General features: G+C 41.0%; 1 protein-coding gene across 5 annotated transcripts; it reads right to left on the reverse strand.

Moving 5' to 3' along the window:
- Positions 1–529: 529 nt before the first annotated feature.
- Positions 530–18134, reverse strand: PRSS55 (serine protease 55). 5 transcript variants are annotated; one of them, XM_072796081.1, is made up of 6 exons: positions 17982–18112; positions 16168–16284; positions 14132–14324; positions 12194–12444; positions 10665–10807; positions 530–872 (listed from the first exon to the last, which is right to left on the reverse strand). In XM_072796081.1, exons 3-6 carry the CDS (start codon positions 14263–14265, stop codon positions 555–557), a joined length of 846 nt encoding a protein of 281 aa, XP_072652182.1. In that variant the 5' UTR covers positions 14266–14324; positions 16168–16284; positions 17982–18112; the 3' UTR covers positions 530–554. The 5 variants fall into 5 exon arrangements, with proteins under 5 accessions (XP_072652182.1, XP_072652181.1, XP_072652180.1 ...); XM_072796080.1 differs by having other exon boundaries at positions 17940–18090; XM_072796079.1 differs by lacking the exon at positions 16168–16284 and having other exon boundaries at positions 17982–18134.
- Between the last annotated feature and the right edge of the window lie 231 nt (positions 18135–18365).

The raw sequence follows: 18365 nt of genomic DNA on the forward strand, positions 1-18365 counted from the left end.
ATGCCACTGTTAGCCACAGTGATTGGAGCAGCAATGGGCTGTGGGCTTATGAGTCACAAGAATTAGACCACAGACATTTGCTGGAATTATTAGTAACAAGGCTCTCTCTTTTTATTGGGGCTACTAAGGTGGTAGGATGCAAACTGGAGGTACGGCTAGTCATTATGGCCACCACTTGGAAGCCCTTTTTGAGGGTGATAGCTATAAATAAAAAATAGTTTCTGTCAATATCTGTTGAGCCTCTAAATTCAGCCATGCCTGAAACCAAATACCACTCCTGGTGTTTTTGTGTTTTGTAGGTCTACATCTACAAATAACTGTTTTTGGTTTTAGATGGTTTGAGATAGAGAACTGACTTGCAGTGGAAAGAGTCCTGACTAATGCAGGGACCCAAAGCCTAGTCCCCCAGCCAGGGCTCCAGCCTGCATTTCTGGTCCCACTTTCTATTATCACCCTCAGTTCCCGGTCCTTAGATCTAATCTGTAGCCAGTCTGTCTGCTGGTAGCACATTTTCACACACTTTCATTGGTTAAGGAATAGCATCTGCTTTATTATCAGTAGAAAATGGCCCAGAGTAACATGTAGGGCAGAAGTGAAATCAGAAGCCAGAATCTGCGGCTTCCTGGCTCTGGAAATTCTGCTGCATGGGACCTCATTTGTTTCCTATTGGGAGAACCTCTCATTTCCTCAGCATTAAAAGGTCTTCCCTCCATCTCAGTCACCTTCTTGATCCAAAGGGTGTAATTTTCTAACAAAGTGTATATCCCTGGTGTGTTCTTCCGTCCACAGCTCTTGCCCCAGCTGATAATGCCTACCAGGTACCAGGTCTTGTCAGACTCTGTGGTGCAGGCCAGAGGCCCCCCGCTGTCACCCTGTGGGCAGAGAACACATTTCAATAGTGAGTCCCATTCTAGACTGTTCATTTGAGGCAAAGAATAGCTCATGAATTAGGGAATGCACTGATCTCCCCTGCTCCAGGCTGCCAAAGGAGATGTTGTCATTGCTGACCAATGCCCACCCCTCTCCTTTGTCCACAGGAGCAGCATGATGCTGTCAGGCTTGTTCCAGGAGTTATAGACAGTGGAGAGGGCAAAACTGAAGAGAGAGGAGAGAGAGAGAGAATTGGTAAGAAAATCACTGCATGCAGCACAGTGAAAGGTGAGCTGGAGGAGAGAGTAAATGCTGCACAGACCAAGAGGAGTGAGAACTAGTTTTGTGGACCTTATCAAATTAGAAGCTCTGTAAAGGGCTGTAAAAGAAAGGAATGAAAGCAGAATATGAGAAATATTGTTAGAGTTGTAGATATGCATTGAGTCTTCTTTGGTGTTCTTCCAGAGGCATGAAGGAGAATGATGTCCCTTTTTTATTCTTTGGTGTGGGTGTCTGCAAGGCATAAGTGAGCTAAAGCTTTTCTGAATGCATGATTCCTATGGGGTGGACTCACATGTGCCTATGACTCACATGATTACATATATAGAAAATATATACCAAGTCCCTACCATGTACTATGCATATATGGCTTCCTTTTACCCATTTCTATACATGCAAACCGAGGCATAAGAAGGCTTAATCGCTTGATCAGGGCTACACAGTAGGCCAGACTGAGTTGGAATCAGGACTTCCTGATGCTAAACTAAGGCACACGTTCTTTTCACCTTGCTACTTGCTTTTCATGGAAGTTGCTGAGTGGCTTTAGGAGGCTTTTCTGCAGCAGAAAGATAGCCTCCTTTTCCAAGATCATAAACGGGTGGCTAGAATTAATGGAATATTATACTGAGCTCTAATAGGAGGAGGAGGATTAATATTTCCTGGACATGATACGTGAGGCATAGTGCTAGCCCCTGGACTTCTGTTTCTCATCAATTGTGCTCCGTCACATCTCTGTGAGGTAGTTATTTTGATTCCCATTTTATAATTCTAAAACTGAAGGTCAGAAGAGGTTTGATCATTCCCATTTAACAAATCTGAGGGAAAAATTATCCGGCCTTTGGGATACAAGACCTTATGTTCTACTGGAAGAGATAAAAATGTTAAACAAAAAGGATCAGTTGTGTTTGATGGGACAGAGTATGCACACAATATGGGTGGAGTACAAAGCAGGGAGTAAATTGATTCTGTTGAGGGAAGGTATGTCAGGATAGACTTCAAAGCATTTAGTTTGAAGGATGAATAGGAATTTGACAGGAAGAGTGTGGGGGCTGATGGAGGGGAATCAGACAAGAAATAGAGGGACTAAGATGAGGACATGAAAATGATAAAAATCTGAACCAGGGATGACTTTGGATATAAATGATGGGGATTAGTTCCAAGGTCATAGGGTGTGGATAACAGGGATAAAGTGTAGCGAGAAACAATGAATAAATGTGTTCAAATGGAGTTTGGGTTGGCTGAGGGACACATCGCCAAGCAGAGGGATATACAGAGCAAAGAGATTGTGGCTCAGGGACACCCAGTAAATATGGGCCAAAACAAAAATCGCCATTTTCAGTATTAAAATGTTGCCTCTAACACTTGTATGGTTTTTGTGTGTGTTTTTCTTTGTGCTAAGTTTTGTTTCCGTTATTGGGGAAGAACTATATCAACAGGATTTCCACACCAATAACTCCTTCCATAAATTTTGTTTTTACAACTTTCTTCACTTTATGAAGGAATGGATGTTATTAAAAATCTTATTAATCTGTTGCCTTGATTATTTGTTATTTTCTTACACAACAAGGAGAGAACTGTCCCTCGGCAAATAACTCTACTAAGCTTCAGTTTCCATATAGTTCAAATGGAAATAATACTTTGGTAGTACCTCCCAAGAGAGTTGGAGGATGAAATTTTAAGAATCTATAAATCACCAGGCACAGGGTAAATGCTATGTAGTAAATGCCCTAGAAATGTATTAATATTGTTGTTTTGCCTTTATGTATTACAAATATTGCTTATATATTTAGGAAATAGGATTCTCCTCACAGACTGCTAGGACCAAGAAGGACATCTGTAAATATGTGTCCTTTTATGCATAAACTTAATTTTTTTCTTCCTTTTGGAAAGAAAAAGCAAGCATTGCCTCAAAATAGGGTCTTGCCTTAGATAGTGGTTTAGCGCCTGCTAAACTCCAAGGTGTGATCCTGGAGTCCCGGGATCCAGTCCCACATTGGGCTCCCTGAGTGGAGCCTGCTTCTCTCTCTGCCTGTGTCTCTGCCTCTCTCTCTTTCTCTCTCTCTCTGTGTCTCATGAACAAATAAATAAAATCTTTGAAAAAAAATCTAAAAAAAATAAAAATAAAAAGTCTGTGATCCTAAAAGTCAAAGTTTCTGTGGAGTGAAATAAGACTTCTGTGAAAGCAGCAGGGATGATGAGCTCAAGATAACCCAGGGCAGTGAAACTATTCTGTATGATACTATAACGATGGCTATGCATAATTATACTTTTATCTTAACTTATAGGATATATAACACCATAAATGAATCCTAAAGTAAACTGTAATCTTTGAGTGATAGTGACTGATAGTGTAGGTTCATCAGTTGTAACAAATGTACCCTTCTGGTGGGGGATGTTGATAGAGGAAGAGGTTAGGTATGTGGAAACGGGGTGCATGGGAAATCCCAATATCTTACTTTCAATTTTGCTGTGAACCTAAAACTCTAAAAAATAAAGTCTTTAGAAAAAAAAAAAAGCAGCTCAAGTCTAAATCAAGTCATCTTCGCAGTCCCATAACCAGACTTCCTGGCAGCCCAACCAACTGCCCACTCTTAACCTCCTCTCCACCTGCAGACTCTTACCTCCTTGAGGACCTCATTCAGGTGTCCTCTCCATTAGGGCTACTTTATGGGCAGATAGTTGCTGGCTTCCTTGGAATGTTCATCTACTTGACAAAGATCTGTTGAGCATTTTTCATGTGCCCACCATTGCACTAAGCACTGGGAATTTACACACAAATCAGACAACATTTCTGCTGGAGCGGAGAAGACAGCTAAGAAAATAGTTCATTGTGATGACTTGCTCCAGAAAATTGCTAGTCCTTCCCAAAAGTATTGCATTACTAGCTGGGGATATGTTTGATTTTACTATGCCATTTAAAAATTATCTTTTAATTGAGCTTTTTTTGTTTCATAGTATAACCTTAGTAAAGGTATTACAAAGAGGAAAAGTGTTGGGAAAAGTACATAAAAAACCTGGTTGTGGGCAGCCCTGGTGGCACAGCGGTTTAGCGCCTCCTGCAGCCAGGTGTGATCCTGGAGACCCAGTATCGAGTCCCACATCAGGCTTCCTGTATGGAGCCTGCTTCTCCCTCTGCCTGTGTCTCTGCCCCTCTCTCCCTCTGTCTCTATGAATAAATAAAATCTAAAAAAAAAAAAAAACCTGGTTGTTTTCCATTTTATTTTATTTATTTTTGTTTTCCATTTTAACATTTAATTTTGATTTGCATTTTAAGTATAGAATCATCTTATTGCTATTATTTTGAACATATTTTAATGTTTTCATTATAAAATTATCACTTCCCTGAATTATGTGATGACATGATTTTTAAAAATTTGCTAAATTTAAAAGTATGATTTTATTTTTAAAGGCAATTATTTTTAAATTCTAGGGGACAGTCTGCCTGGTTTATCTGTTTTTAAGTGATGATAATATCGTATAATTTCGGAAAAATTTCCTCGATTGCATCACTGTCAGCTTATTGATAACAAGAGAAAGCTGTCTAAACAGAGAGCAAAGCTTTTCACTCCATAGTTTTAAAAACAAGGCCTAAAATGATAACAACACATTCATTTATAATACTCTTAAATAATAGATAATTAATTTTAGAAGCTTTGACTAAAGTACATTTTGATTGGAGAGGTATTGAAGCAAAACTCCTAGACTCCAGATGGTGGATCCAGCCACAGAAGCAAAGGTACAGAAAATGTCATCAAGGATGACACTTGATTATTTCAAATTTTGTCATAATTGACTTTGCCCATTTGAACGTGGGATGGTGTTAAATCAAAAAGATTGAAATGGTCAGGTTGGAATGCCCATGGACCCTGATTCTTATATTCTTGGGTGAGTAGTTGGAGTGACAACCTAGGAGAACAGCAAATCTTCTATGCCTGGTACACACCTCCTTAGGTGATTTTTGCTCTGTCCACCTCTCCAGACTCCTCTTTTATTACTTCTGGCTTCTGAAATATTGGAAATTCCCTGAGCACATGATGCTGTTTCAGGCCTTTGCGATTTTTTCCCACATTCTCTATGACCAACCTCTCTTTCCAATCTTATCTATCAAATGTTTTTTCCCCATTTCTATTTTTTTAAAGATTTTATTTATTTATTTATGAGAGACACAGAAAGAGGCAGAGACACAAGCAGAGGGAGAAGCAGGCTCCTCACAGGGAGCCTGATGTAAGACTCCATTCCAGGACCCCGGGATCACGCCCTGAGCCTAAAGCAGATGCTCAACATTCAGGCGTCCCTTCCCTTTTTTATTGATATTGGAGCCCTTTGCCTCTTGTTTCAGTATGAAATGGTTGCTCTCTGAGTCTGTGGCATGGCTATGATCTGAGATCTTTCTGGAACTACTATTATTGGGAAGTTTTGTCTTCTCTTCATTATTTAATTTTGATATCACTGTAGATTTATACGCAATTATAAGAAAGAATATAAAGAGATCCCATGTTTCCTATAATAATAGCATCTTGCAAAACTATAGTACAATAGCACAACCAGGATGTTGGCATTGATCCAGGGATCCCTTGTGCTTTTAGTGCTACTACCCTATCCCCTCCTACCTGCAACACTTCCTCAATCCCTGGCAGCCAGTAATCCGTTCTCCATGTCTATAATTTTGTCATTTCTAGAACGTTATGTAAATGGGATCATTCAGTGTAGGACCTCTGGGGATTGGCTTGTTTCACACAGTGTGAGTCTTAGGAGATCCATTCACATTGTTGCACGTATGAATAGTTTGTTTTTGTCACAGCTGAGTGGTATTGCATGGCATTGATGTACCATAGATGGTTAAACATCTACATCTTTAAAGATATTTGTTTTAAATTCTTGGCTATTATGAGTGCTATAACATTCCTGCACAAGTTTTAATGTAAACATAAACCTTCATTTATTTGGAATAAGTGCCTAGGAGTGGCATTTGCTGGGTTGTATGGCAGGAGAGTGTTCAGTTTTTTAAGAAACTGCCAAACTGTTTTCCAAATTGGTTGGACTATTTTAAATTCTCATTAGCAATGTATGAGTGCTCCAGTTCCTCTGCATTTTTGTCATCATTTGGTGACATCACTATTTTTTTTTAGCCATCCTGAGAGATATGGAGTGATACCTCATTTGTAGCTTTAGTTTGCATTTTCTTAATGGCTAATGACATTGAACTTCTTTTCATTTCTTTTTTTCCCCTAAAATATATATAATATATAAATATAAATGTATATTTTATTGGAGTTCTATTTACCAACATATATTATAATATAACACCCAGTGCTCATCCTGTCAAGTGCCCCCCTCAGTGTCCGTCACCCAGTCACCCAGTCACCCCATCCCCCCGCCCACCTCCCCTTCTACTACCTCTTGTTCGTTTCCCAGAGTTAAGAGTCCCTCATGTTTTGTCACCCTCTCTAATTTTTCCCACTCATTTTCTCTCCTTTCCCCTATCCCTTTCACTATTCTTTATATTCTCCATATGAGTGAAACTATAGAATTGTCTTTCTCTGATTGACTTACTTCACTCAGCATAATACCCTCCAGTTCCATCCACGTAGAAGCAAATGGTGGGTATTCGTCATTTCTAATGGTTGAATAATATTCCATTATATATATATATATACCACATCTTTATCCATTCATCTTTCGATGGACACCGAGGCTCCTTCCAGTTTTGCTATTGTGGACATTGCTGCTATAAACATTGGGATTCAGGTGTCTTGGCTTTTCACTGCAACTGTATCTTTGGGGTAAATCCCAAGTAGTGCAATTGCTGGGTCATCAGGTAGCTCTATTTTTAACTATTCAAGGAACCACACAGTTTTCCCAAGTGGCTGTACCTCTTTTTATGTTCTTATTTGCCATCTGTATATCTTGTTTAGTGAAATGTCTGTCCATGTCTCTTGCCCATTTTCTAATTAGAAAGTTTTTTTCTACTGTTGAGTCTGAGAGTTCTCTATATATTCTAGGTAATTTCTTTGTTGGATATCATCTCCTAATCTGTGGCTTTGTTTTCATCCTCTTGCAGCAACATTCCAATCAGTCTTAAAGGTTGACTTGCTTCAAGTTAGCACACTCCTTGCTTGTTAACCTAAGTCCCTTGATCTGTAACACAATGAATTTACTTTCCTTAGGTTTGCAGATCATGGGCCTTAAGGATTGAAGGACCAGAACTTTTCTAGGCCACTGAAGTTAGGAAGTCTGTGTGAAGCTTCCTTGGCTTTCTGAGTAGCTAACACTTTTTTTTTTTTTTTTTTTTTTTAGCACAATGGTTTTTGTTTTTGTTTTTAGTTTTTTAGTTTGTTTATTTGTTTGTTTTTAGGTCACACAGGTGATTTTACTGACCTCCCTCTGCGCATCTGTCGACCTGGCCCTCCTTTGCAGAAAGAACAGAATATTTCCAGTACCAGATCCCCTTGCATTTGGATAATGTTTATAGCTCCCATGTGATCAAGAAACATTGTCGGCCACTGAACTTCCTTTGCTGATTAACCATCCTAAACCCCTTTAAAACCCTTGGGCCACACAGAAACTCCAGAGTTGGCTTTTGGTCAAGACATCATCTTGGGTTGCTGGCCTTCTGAATAAAGCACAAATTTCTTTCCAATCAAAAACTCATCTCTTTGGCACCTTGGTGGCTCAGTGATTGAGCGTCAGCCTTTGGCTCGGGGTGTGATCCTGAGGTCCTGGGATAGAGTACTGCATCAAGATCCTTGCAGGGAGCCTACGTCTCCCTCTGCCCATGTCTCTGCCTCTCTCTCTCTCTGTCTCTCATGAATAAATAAATAAAATCTTAAAAAAAACCAAACAACTCATCTCTTGAGTAATGGCCTTTCAAGTGACTGGGCAGCTGAACTTGGATTTGGTAACACTCTTAATAGGGTCTTTCAGAGGGCAAAAGTTTTCAACTTTGAAGAAGTTCAGTTTATCAATATTTACTTTTATGAATTGTATCTTTGATGTCACTCTATGTCTCACGGATTTCCTGTGTTTTTTTTTTTTTCTGAAAGTTTTTATGCTTTTATATTTAAGTTCATCGTACATTTTGAGTTTTTGTTTTATTTTATTTATTTGAGAGAGAGCATGAGCAGGGGAAGGGGCAGAGGGAGAGGGGGAAGCAGGCTCCCTATTGAGGGGGGAGCTCGTTGCAGGCCTCCATCCCAGGACCTTGAGATCATGACCTGAGCTTAACTGACTGAACCACCCAGGTACTCCTTGAGTCAAGTTTTAATTAGATTTATTCTAGGAATTAATGGTTCTCAATTTTCTTTTAAAAAAAATTCTTTACTCTGACTTTTGGCTTTAGTTTTCCTGATTTTCCTTATCCTATGTTTATCAATAAATTAAATCCAACTCTCTATTCTAGCTATGACAGATCTTGCCTAGAGTTTTGCCTTGAGTATTAGGTTATAAGATTGGTTCTCATTTAAATCTTCACCTTTAACAGGTTTCTTTGAAACTGGAGTGGGGGATAGCAACTCTACCATTGGACTGAGGTGGAAGCCTGGATTCCCCACTCAGGCCAGTGATGACACCTAGGTGAGAAGCAGGAGTGCCCAGTTATGCCTGAGTGGGATACCTGAGTGAGATGGAAGCCCAAGTTCCTCAGGTGGCCTCCACTGACATCAAGGGGGGCAGAGGATGGCTGGTTACTACTAGATGGTAGCTAAACTTCTGGTTCTCCACTTAGCTTCTTCCGTAACTACCATGGTGGACAGTAGAAGGAAGTCAAGGTTGTCCACTTGACCTTGGTTGATGGGGTAGGGGGGGCCATCAATTTTTTCTTGGTATTTATTGGAATACAATATTTAATATTTATTGTCAAAAAGTTTCTGCCTTGCTAGGCTGCTCCTTTCCTAGTCCAGAGAGAGGGAAGTCTTTCTTATTTTGTTAGTTTTCCTCTGTGCATATTGGCATTCTGGGTTGCAGTCTTGTCTAACATCCAGTCTAGAATATATAAGAGGCAAAAAGAAAACCCAAGGAACTCACTGTTGGGTCATTCCTTAAGCATTAGGATATGCAATATGCATCTCTACCTTTCAGAGCCCTTATTTTTGTTTTTATAATATAAAGTCCAGTACTTTTAGCTGTACTTAGTGGGAGGGATTAGCATAATATGTTTACTCCATCTTGTCCAGAACCAGAACTCCTGATTCTCTTTTTTGTCTTGTAATGTTTTAAATTGTCCAGAATGTGAAGAAAACACAAGGTTAACATGATATTGATATCATTTCTCTTTTTGGTCCTCACAGTATTCACCACATGAGAGACTCCTAAACAGTGTCATTGCTGCAGGAGTCCATTCTTTCTTACCTCAGGCCTCTTCTTCATTTTCTTCTCCTTTGATTCCCTCAACCCCTATTCTCAGCAACTCTCTCCCTAGACCTTATCTCACAGTCTAGCAGGGAAAACTACCATTTCCTTTTTTTTTTTTTTTTTTTTTACCATTTCCTAACATTAAACAATAATAGATAAGTCTGTAGATAAATACTCTACCCATTTTCACTCTACACAATGTTTAACATCTGCATTCATAGTTTTACACCAGTGATGAGATTCATTACTCAGCAAATGAGTAGGATTAAGTGGAACTCATCAAAGTGATGATGAACAGTGCATCTCCCAAGAAGAAGAAAGTAAAGACAAAATGCATAGTTCATCCTTAGAGCCATAGAAAGTTAATTTCTGAGGATTTTTTCATATTTTTTCTAGCATCAATCAAAACTGTTTTTCTTTTTAAATGGTTGTGTTCATTATATTAAAACTAAAGATACCAGTCTTTAGTTGAGTGAAATCCACATGTATTTTCCAAAATATTACAGATCTTTACTCAACTGCCTGCCCAGGAGATTGTGGACTCTTTTTGGTGAGAAACTATCTCATTCATGGTTGGATTCCCCAGGGCTTAATGTGCTCCACAGTTAATGAAATAAAATGATTCCTTGTATGAATCTCAAATTCTGCTTGGCTTTTGTTTTTTTAAGAACTCCAAGAGAGCAGCCTGGGTGGCTCAGCAGTTTAGTGCCACCTTCAGCCCAGGGCGTGATCCTGGAGACCCGGGATCGAGTCCCATGTCAGGCTCCCTGCATGGAGCCTGCTTCTCCCTCTGCCTGTGTCTCTGCCTCTCTCTCTCTCTCTCTCTCTGTGTCTCTCATTAATAAATAAATAAAATCTTTAAAAAAAAAGAACTTCAAGAAATGGAAAAGTCTTGGAGCCCTATTTATGTAGTATATCAAGAGAAGAATAGAAATATTTACACAGGGTTGCTATATAATGACTCATGGCTATGCATTAACATTCCAAGGATCTGACAATGAGTACTCCTCAATTCATGTCCCCATTCCCACGGTGGAGCTCTGATTCGCAGGGCTCTCAACAGTAGACTCTTGTTGTCTATTCTCAGTGAAAAGAAGATACCCTTGCATTGGCAGCCCTGAGATGATAGGAGCCTGTAGGTGAGGGTGGGAATACTCCTTAGTTACCTGGCAAGCATCAAAGCTCTCATTCTCATATCCAGCACACAGCATATTCTTGGTAAGTTTTGGAAACGCCTTTAAACATTTTTCCCAATCCATGATGATCATTGGCACTTTCATCAGCTCAATTTTCATAGAGTATTTGTCATCTAGCCCACAAAGAAAGCACATTATAAAAGTCACTAGATAGCAGTCCCAGTGCAACTAGATCACCCTGTGCATCCCTGCATCCCACCAGCCACTTGCCTATCTTTCTCTACATCCTCCACTCTCCACTTCCTTCCAATAATTCTATGTTATTCACTCATTCTGTCATCTCAGACTTTTCTAAATAATTCCTCACCTACTTGAATTATTCTTCTTATTCAAAATTATATTCCTGCTTCCAAGCAGGCTTCCTGCTTGACTCCAACCGACCCTACAGACTTGACTTCTTGGAGCTGGCTATTGATCATTTTTCACTATAATCCTGCCTCTTCAGCCTATATACCTATTGCTACTTTTTAGTGAGTATGATACTTCCTTAGCACAGGGCTGCTGAAAGTAGGTTTGTGCTCCCAGGAAAAAGGCTTTCAGGTCCTCCAGGCAAGGACAGGTTGACTAAGAGTCTTTATAGGAGATTTGCCACAGCCCTTTCTGGACTCCCAGCTTCCAGGAATTTGTCTGAACTTTTCTCTGTCTTGTTAACTCAGACCACACAGATTTTCAAATTCTTCTTCTTCTTAAGTACTTTTAATCTTACAGATACCCATCTGCCTCCTCTTTACTTCTAATTCTCCAGTAGTAGCCTAGAAACAGTGTTACTTTAGTTTTTCTCTGGTTACTAAACCCCTGAAATTCCTACCATCTTCCAGACCACAGCTGGTTGCAAAGTTCCCTATGTACCTAGAGTCTTGTTCAGTCCTGAGGCAGTGCTATGCTGTTCCCATCTCTTCCCCTACCTATTTTCATTGGGGGAAGTCCAATGGGGCTTTCATAATCCCTTTTTGCCCTCACATAGTTCCTCCTATTTTGGCCAAGTAACAATGTAACAACAAGTAACAACACATTAATTTCTAAGAATGGCTGGGCAACACTCCAGGACCATCAGAAAAGTCTAGGCCAGGACAGGTATCTAGAATGCCTGTAGGAACCAGGTGGGAAACATCAAGGTGTGACTCAAGGGAGATGTGAGAGAATAAAAAGGAAGGGGGCCCCTGGCAAAATGAGGAGTTTAAATTCAGTTAAACAAGCAAAACAAGACTGCTCTGTGCTGGCTGAATATGACCACACCTGGCGAATGGCTTGGACCTGGCATCTCAGCCTGGGGCTTCGAGGAGATGCTTCCTTGGCACTGGGAAGGGGCTGAGATTTGGCCTCTGTGAGCCTCAGGTATGCAGGGATTTGCTCCAATGCAAGTCTTTTTCTCCTTTCCCCTTAGCCCTCTCTCCTTTCATGTCCCTGACCACATCCTTAGATTTACGGGCCCAACCTCAGATGCCAATTATATGGCTCCTCCCTCAGAAGCTCTCAGGAGATGCTGAACAGTCACGTACCGCTATTAGTCTGACCCCATCCTGCCACCCAGCATTTGTGCCATGTGGAGGGGGTGGGCTTCCTGGGTATGCAGATAGGCTCCATCTGTCCATTGAATGTGATAGGCGAGGCCAACAGCAGCAAGGCAATATCATTGTCCATGTTGACTTTTTGAAAGTCCTTGTGAAGAACTATGCTGGCAACCTCCTTTATATCCAGGGATGGGCTGCTTAAGTCATTGCTTCCCAACACAACACTCAAGTCTGTTGGACTGTGGCGTAGAACCAGAGAGAGGGAAGTAGAAGGCGAAGAGGAGTCATGAAGCACACAGAATTTACTCTGCCCAAAAAACCTATATCCCATATAGTTCTAGGAGCCTTTAGAACTTGTCCTACTGGAGCTGTTGCTCAGAAGATGTAAGGATTAATTAATTAATTAATTAATTTATTTATTTATTTATTTATTTATTGATGTAAGAATTTTAAAGAAGTCGAGGGAAGTGAAACTGCAGGAGGGGCAGACCACGGCCACATTGCTGCTCCAGCAGTCTTGGAGATGTGAATGAGATACTCCTGACTAATGCTACAGAGGAAGTACTCAGCTTTGGGGACTCCAAAGAATACACAAGAGACTACTTGGCATAGATCAAACTTGCTTCAGATAGGTAAGGTGTTATTACATTGATTTGTCTACCAGCAACTTAGAGACCCAGGCACAGAATTTAATTTAGACCTACCACTGATTAAGCAGAAAGAATTTTTAATAATAATTTAGGCATTCTCTCCAGGCAGAATGGCCAGAAACTTCCTAATAGCCAATCCTTAAGTATATCATGGAAGCATATGCAACAAGTCTCCTGGGTTATGTCATGGTGAAATTTTCCACTGCTTTTTATTATTATTATTATTAACTTTTAAAGGCCAGACTTTCTGTGTATCTTCCAATTTTCTTTCTTTCTTTTCTTTTTTTTTTTCCTTAAATCTTCCAACTTTCTTAAGGTGGTATAGCAGGTATCACAGAAAGCATAAGCACTGGGGCCTGGATTTATTTTATTTTTTATTTTTTATTTTTATTTTTTTATTTTTTTTGCTGCAAAAAGCTTTATTGTCTCCATTTGGTCCTGGATTTAAATCCTATTTCTGTTTACTATGTGTGCACTGTGGGTGAGTCATTGGGCCTATTTCCTTCTCTATAAAATAGGATTGTTCATTCTACCTGCCTCAGAGGATTGTTGTAAGATTGAATGAATTAAAATGGGGGTTATTCATCTACCTTCTTCAGGGTTGATAATAAGTTAATGAAGGTTATTTCTTAGCAGGTAACTGACTCATGATTAGTAACCAGTAAGTGCTAGATTTACAACCAGTCTCCTGGAGTGCAGAGACAACTCTGCAAGTAGCAAGTAAATAGAGTGTCAGATAGCCTAGGATCCCAGACTTCCAGAATTAACAGGATTTCCTCCTAGAAGGACTTACATGTCCTAGAAGGTGTGGATGGACCAAGACTTTGACTCTACCAAACCACAAATGTTCCTGAAGAGGATAGTATGTGACCTTGGGGAAACCATAGTTATTGGTCCTTGGAGGCAATGTGTAGGGCACAGTAGATGCCACCATCAGGCTCACTGCCTCCTCTTCCCTGGGAAGAATGTCAGATTTGGCAGGAGAGGCAAAAGGCTTTTGGAACTATATAAATATTTTATAACATACAGTCAGAGCTGATGGAGAAACTCAACTAAGAAAAAAAAAGAACGAATGAACAAATTTATACATTGTGAAGAGGAAAACTGAAATAAAGCATTGGACAAAGGGCTGAAGGGTTGGGTGGTAATCATTTCTGTCTGACTCAGGACTGACTAGGGCTAGGGTTTCCCTTAGCAATCAGGTCTTGCTGAGTGTGGGGGATGTCTTGGGAGTGAACACTGTCAGAGGCAACAGGGATAGGCTCTTGATACTTACAGTAGCTCTTCAGAAATTAAACAGTGAGCAGCAGTGACAATCCACCACTTGTTGATGATTGCGCCACCACAGAAATGTTCATTTCTTGCCTGAATACTCACCTGCCATGGAAACTCACCCACCTCAGCCTCCATCCCCCCTATGATTCTGGAATACTGAGATCCTCCCTCAAAAATGGGTCTTTTACCACACTCTGGTAGAATGAAAGAGAAAAAAAAAGGGAAAAGTAGCAACACTTAGTCAATATCCATGGAGGCTTATAAGTAGCTATCATTATATCCATTCTAGAGCTGAAGCTTTCCTTTGAAGCACCCATAGGAACACAAGTAAGCCAACAGATGCTTTATTTTTTTGCACAGAGTCTGGGACATGGGTCAGAAGTGTTGGCTCTGTCCCCTCTCCAGCATTATGATCTCAGGCAAATCACTTCACTGAGCTTGTTTCTGCAATAGTCTAAAATAAATCACAGGAAAACACTTGTCCAGAGCCACCCCTGGAGTGCTGGGCAAAATAATGCTCCCAACCCCAGTAGATGTCAATGTCCTAATGGGCCATTCCCTAGAGCTTATCAGGGGGCTTACCTTTCAGGGAAAAGGGGACTTGGGAGATGGAATTAAAGTTGCTAATCTGCCAACCTTAAAATGGGGAGATTATCCTGGATAACGTGAGTGGGCTCAATGTAGTTACAAGGGTCCTTAACATGGTGGAAGAAAGCAGGAAAGAGATATGACTATGGTAGAAAGGCATGCAGAGGTGCATACTGTTGGCTTTGAAGATAGAGGGGCTACCTGCCAAGGAATACAGAAGACCTGTAGAAGCTAGAAAAAGCAAGGCAAAATATTCTTTCCTAAAGCCTCAGATTAGAAATAATATCCTGCTGATAGCTTGATCTTTGCCCAGTGAGACCAGTGCTGGATTTCTAGCCTACAGGACTATAAGATAAGAAATGGGTGATGTTTAAGCCACTACGTTTGTGGCAGTTTGTTATAGCAGCCATAGGAAATATACATGCAGGAAAACAGAAAAGTGGCCCAGAAAGGGCTGGACCTACTGAAAGCTCTGAGGATGAGCCATTATAGATGGAACATTCTGTTCCAGGCAAAGCAGTTCCATGCATGCCCTGGGACGCTGAAAACAAAGGCTGTGGCTACTCATGCAGAGAAGAGAAATTTACTCTGAACAGAGTACAGGACCAGCGCCTTGCTCCCAGGAGGAGGAGACATGCCATTAATATTGGTTGACATGAATGTCACCTTGTGCTCTGGAACAAGGAATGAGTTTGCCTCTAAGGAGCCTAATATCTCCTCTCGTCTCTTTCTGGATGCCACTTTCCCAACTTTTCATTCAATAAAGGTTTTGAGGATTTTATAATATGGATTGGAGTGGCCCAGTAGTGGTCATGTTTTACTTAAAAAAAAAAAAAAAAAAAAAAAAAAAAAAAAAAAAAAAACCTACAGTGAAAATTTAGCAATTTGTGTTAAAGGCCTTCAGCTGTCAGTAATCTATAAAAGCTCTTTTCAGAATTTTGGGATCTGCACTTCCTCTTTTATTCACTAGACACAGATGCTTACTATGCGTCATGCAATGTTACACTCTACAAAGACCAATCTATTTAACCTTCATAATAATGCTTTGAGATAGGTACTATTATTATCACTCCCATTTTACAGTTGAGACAGCTGAGGGACAGTGAGGTTAAGTAATTTGCCCAAGGTCATACAGACAATTATGGCCAGACCAAGGTTTGAACCTAGGCAATCTGACTTCAGGGTGTGTGCTCTTAGCACTACTCAGTGCCCCTCTCTGTCTGGAATATTCTTCTCTCTGGTAGTTGCATGACTCACTTTGTTCAGGCCTTGGTTCAAGAATCACTTCTTTGGAAAGGTCTTCCTAGCTCCTCCTGTCCTGGCCCCTTTTTATCTCCTACGCTGCATTATGTTTCTTCATCACTTTAACAATGTATTAATTCAGACCGTATTCATCCCTTTTTGCCTATGATACCAGAATGTAAGCCACATCTGGGAAAAGATACATGCCTGTCTTGTTGTTAATAGAATGACAGCATCATAGATGGCGTGGAAGGGACACTCAATAGTGATGAACAATCCTCTGACTCAGTGGTTCTACTGCTGGGAAATTATCAAGGGAAGAATCTAGAATGCAGCAGTTTAAAGATGTTCAATATAGTTATCTCTACAACAGCAATAAATTGAAGGCATCCTCAATGTTATGACTAAAGTAGGGCACATCTATTCAGCCATAAAAATTATGCTTATGGAGGGCCTTTAATGATGTGAGCCAAATACAGTGTTGAGGGGGAAAGTCAGGATAAAACAATCATATATGAACTTATGGTTTCAGACATGTTAACAAGCTGGCCTTGTGCATGTGGGAGGCAATGTGCCACAATACTAAGAGTGATTATGAGCCTGAAGCTTGGTTGAATGATGGATGACAGCTTTGGGAACCAATTGTGTGACATCTCTGAGACACAGAGTATGGCATTTTTCTAAGAGGGCAGGCTCTGGGGCCCCACAGCCTGAGTCCAATCCTGGCTCTGTTGTTTACTGACTAAATGATTTCAGTAAGCATTGGGGAAAGCTACTTATCCTCCCTTGTATAGAACTGATGTTTTACGGATTAAATGAGAGTGTGGGTATTGAAGTGTCCAACACAGTGCTTGGCACAGAGTAAATCCTCAAGCCACATTAGCTGTCAGAATTTCTCATATCATCTTGCACCAAAGGCTCCATGGGGCTGGCAGCTGAGCCCCATTCTCCATCTTTGTCTTAAGAACAACTGATATCACGGGTATAAACTCCTGTAAACTTGTTAATAGTAGAGCACAAAACCCCTGAGCAGTGATGGAGGCAATGCTAAAATGGGTGAGAATCTACTGCAATTGCCCACATCAGAGAGAGGCACATTCTGTTGATTCTTTCCTGACAACATGCACTACCACCCACTCACATTTCAGCCAATGCCCAAGGCCAGAATGAGGGAGGCCAGGTGAATAGGCTGTGTTCTTTTCATGGGGTAGTGTGCAGAGAGGGAAATGTGAGCCCTAGAGTCAAACAGGTACAATATCCTCGCTCTTCTACTTCCCTGCTGTGTGACTTGGGACAAATCTTCAACTTTCACATGCATGAGGCTGAGTGTGGAGAACCCACTGTGATGGTATGGAAGTTAAACATGGGAAATTACCTGACTCATAAGAGCAGCGAAATAAACCAGTTTCCTTCCAACCTCAGCCACACCTTGGAGAGAGAACCCATCAGGTTCAGAGAACCTTAGAGAACCTGAGGTTCCTCAGAGAACCATGAGGGGCTGCCTATTGAGAACAGAAGGCCCTGGTCTTCTTCCTGTGTGCATACATGTGAATGTGCCCAGCTAGACTTTTGCTCTGTATCTGCAGTTCACCAGACCTCTGTCATTTTCCTGAGCCCCATGCTCTTCTTCCCCTGATTTGGAGTTCTAATGCTCAGCTCATTCTGGGCCCTTGCTTTTAGGCACTCCATCACTCATTCAAGAATAAAGTTTAGTATTTCAGAACTGAAACTTCAGGTCAGATGGGTTGAACTTTTGGGCTCAGGAAGAGAGGGGAAGAAAGGGAAATAAAGGAAATCTTTGGGGGGGGGTATATGGGAAAACCTGAAGCTACTGCTCTTGTGCTCTTTTCAGCCAGCCTCTTAGTGACCAATTAGCTAATTGATGAGCTCAACAACTGAATCTTTCCCTTAGCCCTTAATGCTCACCACTGACTGGATGGAAGTGACGTGAGCAAGGTCACCATCATGCCCAGCCCTACCTGGGAGAGCTGCTCTGGCCACTGGAAGAGGAGTCCACATACCAACATGTACGCCCTTGGCTTGAGACATGAGCAGCAGAATTGATAACAGAAGCATGGCCCTTGGCTTTGATGTTTGCCTAGGAGGTGATGGAGGCCAGGATTGAGGGAAATGATGTTGGCAGAGCCTTTCTTCTTATAGTCAGTCCCTGGCTGATGATGTCACAAAGGGCTATGGGTTTGGGTAGACACTACTCAAGCATCTTCAGTACTGCTTTCCTGGCCAGTGGCCAGGCCCAATGCTTGGAAATGAATTGTACTAATTTCAGTTCCCAAAGTGACTACAGTTCATTTTCCAGACCACATTGTCTACTCTGCCCAGCCTAGCTCCCTTGGTTTTCATCACCTGCAGGAAAGGAATAATAGGGTCCATGAAGAAAGTCATTG

This window comes from Canis lupus, chromosome 24 (genome assembly GCF_048164855.1).
Source record: "Canis lupus baileyi chromosome 24, mCanLup2.hap1, whole genome shotgun sequence".
Classification (NCBI taxonomy): domain Eukaryota; kingdom Metazoa; phylum Chordata; class Mammalia; order Carnivora; family Canidae; genus Canis; species Canis lupus.